We start from the raw sequence: 5,132 nt of genomic DNA, 5'->3' as shown, positions 1-5,132 counted from the left end.
ACCAGTTTGCTTGCCTTTTCAGTTTTATCAACATTGCTCAAACCATCACAAACGCCAGATAGTTTTAGTCAAACATTTTGCTGTTATCGTATGATTAATTGTAGTTGAATAAGTAACTCACATGCCAATTCTAAATTTTACGAAAATATATTTTCCCTTAAATCCTCTGGACATGATGATGATAAGAGTTCAACCATGGATTTCAGATTCATTTAGGAGAGCAATAAAGACACAAAATATATAGCTTCACAGGTTCCAGCGTTTTGGAGGCCCTTCTTCTTCTTCTTCTTCTTCTTCTTCTTCTTCTTCTTCTTCCACTTTGGAAAAATATAACAAAGGAAAACAATTTGAAAATCAACCATGTGCTGGTGAGATGAGAGGTTTGTTTCATTTCTTTTTTACGGGATAAGAAGCCATCTTGTAAAGTCCACATTTGCCTTCAGGTTTCCCACTGTTCCTTTTCATTCTTATATATCCCTTCTCCCCCCATCTTGGACCCCATGAGTTCTTCACGATGATGTAGTCCAGAGCCTTGGAAGACCCATATCCAATGGCTGCCACTCCATGGTCCAGATTCGTTCCGCAATGACCATCAAAAACACCCTGCAAATATCAAAAAAGTATTCCACCATTAATCACACATCCTAGCTAATTAATGTCCGTTCTCATGCAGCTACTTTGAACACATACCCCACTGTAAAACTGGAAATCTCTGCCTGAAGCTTCTATGGCCACGCTCAGGGGTTGGTGAGCGAGAGCTTTCAACAGGCTTTCCTCGTGGTTCCGTGGCACGTCTTCGTACCCGGAGATGGTAACGACTTCCAAGTCCTGTCAAAGATCACAGTTGGTATATATTTGATCATCGATCACTAGATCCTATCGAGGAAGTTTGGTGGGATTCTCAGCTGTCAAGAGAAATTACGAGAGATTATTGAACGTTGAATACTGAAGAATCATCTTACCTTCTTATCCTCGCACAGTCCTTCCTCCATGATGTAGGGATAGTCTTTTTCTGCGTGGATGCCGCCATTGGAAACGATGAAGGAGAAGGCGTAGTCCATAAGTCCGCCATTGCAGCCGCTGTTGAAGGGTTTGTCGCAGTCGATCAGCTCTTGCTCTGAGAGAGCCGTCAGGTTACCCGTCACTATCTGATTAATCCCCTCCACTGCTGCCACAGTCGAAAATGCCCAACAGCTACCTGCGTATTGTATGAACAACGTTATTTTCTAGTATCAGAATAAATATTACCCTGCTATTGATTTATTTTTTACAATCCGTTTTGATCATACCGCATTGGCCTTGGTTCTTCACGCGAGTAACGGCTCCCTTCTTCCTCCAATCCACCGACTTGGGCAGATCAATAACATCCTTGTACCTGAAGTCTTCATGGCAGTTTAACTTTTCGCCCCTCTTCCACAAATCTGGTTTTAATCCAAGGAAAGTTACCTTGAACTCCTCATGGCTCATGTCTGCAAACTCATTCAACCCGAGCCAGTAATTGCTGATCTTCTTGTTCGTTTCGTCGATATGCTTCAAGTTATCCTTAAACAACTCAAAACGGTGCAGCTTCTCTTCGATGCTCTCGTAAGATTTTTTGTGTTTGGCAAACCAGGATTCGAACAGATCGATGAGGCGATCTTCCGAGTTGAGATCCTCCGGCGCGTACCCTACGATGGAAAAATCTCGAGGAAGTGCAGAGCAGAAGAGGAATAGAAGAGAGAGAAAAGAGAGGAGGGAGATTGTAGAAGTTGAAGAAGAGGCCATTTTGTTTCAAGATGGTAATCGTAATCTCAGACAGACAGAGGAAGGGAAGGATAGATGAAGTGTTTATATTGGTGATTCGTCTTATTTTTGTATCTCATCTCACTTTGAAGCCAAGTTCTTAAACTTACCCTCAAAACTAGGGGTGGCATCGAGCCGAGTCGAGCCCGAACCTGCCTATGTTCGAGCCGAGCTTGATTTAAATATTTCGAGCCGAGCTTCGAGCCGAGCCTCGTCTCGAGCTTAAAATTGTTATCGAGCTCGAGCCCAAAAATTTTAACCGAGCTCGAGCCGAGCTTCGAGCCGAACTCGAGCCTCAACATACATTTAAAAAATTTTAAAAAATATATATTAAATAAATTATATATAAAATTATACATATATTTTACATAAAATTGGACATAACCTCTACATAAAATTAAACATAACCTATATATATATAATACATATATAAGATTGGGCATAACTTTTTCTTAAAATTAAGCATAATCTATGTATATAATACCAATATAAAATTCGACATGACCTCTACTTAAAATTGGGCATAATCAATATACATACAACCTGCATAATACCTACATAAACACTCCATAAACACTTCATCAAATTATTTATACGTTCCATAAACACTCCATCAAATTATCTATACATTCCATAAACACTCCATGAAATTATTTATACACTCTATAAACTAGTTTAAACACTTCATACATTGCATAACATTAAAAATAAGCTCCATAAAATAATCAAACACAACAAAATTAAATGAAATATCACTATCAATTTACAATCACCTAAATAAAAACTATAAATCCATTATAAAATTACAAACTATAGTTGTTTCTCTTAATGCTAGAAAATAATATGCGTCCCTGCATGAGCAAAATCTCCACCTATGACAAAAAAAAAAAAATTAGTTATTGTCAGATAAAAAAAAATACTCTTCCACTACTAGTTACTTAATGTCGTTAAAAATATTAAAATTACCATGATGAAAAACTTAAATAGAACATTAAATAAAAATCTTACCTCCCGTCGCTTTCGTCTTGTCAGCGAGGAAGAACTTTGGATGAAGAAATTGAAGAGGAAGGATAAAAATCGATTGCAAAAAAGAGAGATAATTTACATCGGTCTGTATCTAACGTATCAATTCAACAAAATATTGGGTCTAAAAATAAAAATTATGTACTGTATTCTGAAATGTTTTGATCTAATATGTATGATGAATACATACTTACTAGACTTGTTACTAGTCTAACATAACATAATTGGGTTGAGTTCCATATGCATAAAAAAAAGTTTTGTTTTGGTGAACTACAATTTAATTATTATGGTTGTTTTATGGACCACAATATTATATTTAGGAAGAGGAAGAGTTCCATAGGAATAAGAAAAAGACACATGAAGACAGAACAAGCTCTGATCACACCAGATAGGGTTTTTTTTTTACAATTTTGCAGTTAGGACATGATTTTTGTCTACACAATTGATTCAAAGAGCATGTTATCGTAATTTTAATTCTCTCAAGTTATTGAAAAAAAAAAAAAAACAGAACCAAGTCACAATAGAAGCTGCAAAAAAAAGGTAAAGACTAATTATTGCATTTTGGATAAAAAAAGTCCACTACCAAATAAAATATAATTAATATGGACACAATCTATATGAACAGAGATCAATATAAGTAGTGAACTAGCAAAAGTAGATGTGCATTGTACATTGACAATGTTGATAATCCACATAATGTGACTAGAAGAAGGGTTTTGAGACTTTGTCCGCAGGAAAATCGTATAGGATACCAAATGTAGGACAACATATGAATGACGACTGTACAGAATGCAATGTCGAGCAAAGGATGAATGATCCTTTTCAGCTTAAATAGATTCTTAAGAGAGAACAGAAATTTTATGCATTTAAAACCAATACCGCTGATAGCAATATAGATGGAAATTGGAAGGTCAAAGTTTAAGCCTGTGAGTAATAAGATAATAATCAACTACATGGTCTGCTAAATTCTCTTCGTGCTTAAAAAAAACCACATGATAGAAAACGATACGAGATAAACTTATTGATTGAGGAAAAAAGGTAAAAAAATGATTAAAATGATGTATTTAACTTTATCTGGAACATATACAACGAACCCCAGAGTCCTGTCAACCAAAGGCTAACTAGACTTACAAAAGATAAAAATGAAAAAAAAATCAACACTGAAATCACAGAGGAAAAAAACGTACTGAAAAAAAAAGAGTTTTATCTAATGGTACTTCCTTTCCAAATGGATCTCCAGCAACCTATTTGTCGCACAGAGGTTAGGTCTTTCCTTTGGGAGGCTCCCTTTCAATTACTATCTGTCTTGTTTTTTCTTTTGAACGTTCAAAGATAGTGGTTATTAACATTGCTGAAACTTCAATGCTTACTCTGGAGCAAACTTCTGTTGGAACGGAGAAGGGTTGCTTGTTATACGGTCAATATTAAGAAAATATACTTTATTGATGGAAGAAATGTTGTGTTTAGCTTTATCATCTTCCTGTAATATTCTTAGTGTGCATGGATGTAAGCAGCCAAATGCAGTTTCTTTGTTCTTCATCAAAAACTGATGTGACTGTGAATTTGCTAATTAAGTATCAGTATCAAGTTTTGAGTGTAAGCAACTTTCATTTTTAGAGCTATTCATCTAACTTTCAGGTGGTTGAAGGCAGTGTAGTTATGATCTTTCATGAGGTTTCATTTGTGATCCCTTGCTTTACCATAACTATTTTCTACAAGAACATGATTACTCATTTGTTTTATGAATAGTGCACAAGTGAGTCTTGCTTGTTACCCTGCCAGAAGTGGACAGACTTAAGTATATTGTGATAGTTTTATGAGTTAACTGATTTTTGTTTTCATATTGAATTTTACTTTTATTTACTTGCTGCCACAGCTTTTAACCTGTCCAAAGTATTCAGTGTGAGTGATTTAGTGGTAATTCAAAGAATTATATACAACTGGTCAACTGGATTTCTGATGAGAAATTGTTTCCTAGACATAGTAAATGCAACTAGTTACACAAGAAGTGGATGGTAAACATATTAGTTCTGGCTTATAGGATAATTTTTTTTTGTGGTTGGCTCATATGATATTTCTTTTATCGGGGCTGGTATTTCATATGAAAACGTACAGAAGATAAAAATGAAAAACTAAAATCAACTCCGAAATTGCTGAGGAAGAAAACATACAGAAGATAAAAATGAAAAAAAAAAAAAATCAACACTTACAGACATAGAGAGTGTTCGCCGTTCGGGGATATCTCCAAAACCTTTCAAAGAATGAAGAATCACTGCTTAAACGAAACGAGATTTAGAGATTTTGTAGGGTTAGGTCGGCGACGCAAA

The 5,132-nt window shown here is 35.5% G+C and overlaps 1 protein-coding gene across 1 annotated transcript; it reads right to left on the bottom strand.

Annotated features, from left to right (window-relative positions):
- Nucleotides 1-305: 305 nt before the first annotated feature.
- On the bottom strand, nt 306-1,764 carry LOC137945885 (cysteine protease XCP1-like). Its single transcript, XM_068791959.1, has 4 exons — nt 1,290-1,764; nt 963-1,198; nt 691-828; nt 306-603 (listed from the first exon to the last, which is right to left on the bottom strand). Exons 1-4 carry the CDS (start codon nt 1,762-1,764, stop codon nt 388-390), a joined length of 1,065 nt encoding a protein of 354 aa, XP_068648060.1. The 3' UTR covers nt 306-387.
- Nucleotides 1,765-5,132: the final 3,368 nt, after the last annotated feature.

The sequence above is a fragment of the Aristolochia californica genome, unplaced genomic scaffold (genome assembly GCF_029961685.1).
Source record: "Aristolochia californica isolate CCGP_79_NKW_82.1479 unplaced genomic scaffold, dmAriCali1.0.hap1 SCAF_12, whole genome shotgun sequence".
Taxonomy (NCBI): Eukaryota; Viridiplantae; Streptophyta; class Magnoliopsida; order Piperales; family Aristolochiaceae; genus Aristolochia; species Aristolochia californica.
The sequence above is the reverse complement of the archived record's forward strand: the minus strand, read 5'-3'. Positions and strand labels throughout refer to the sequence as shown.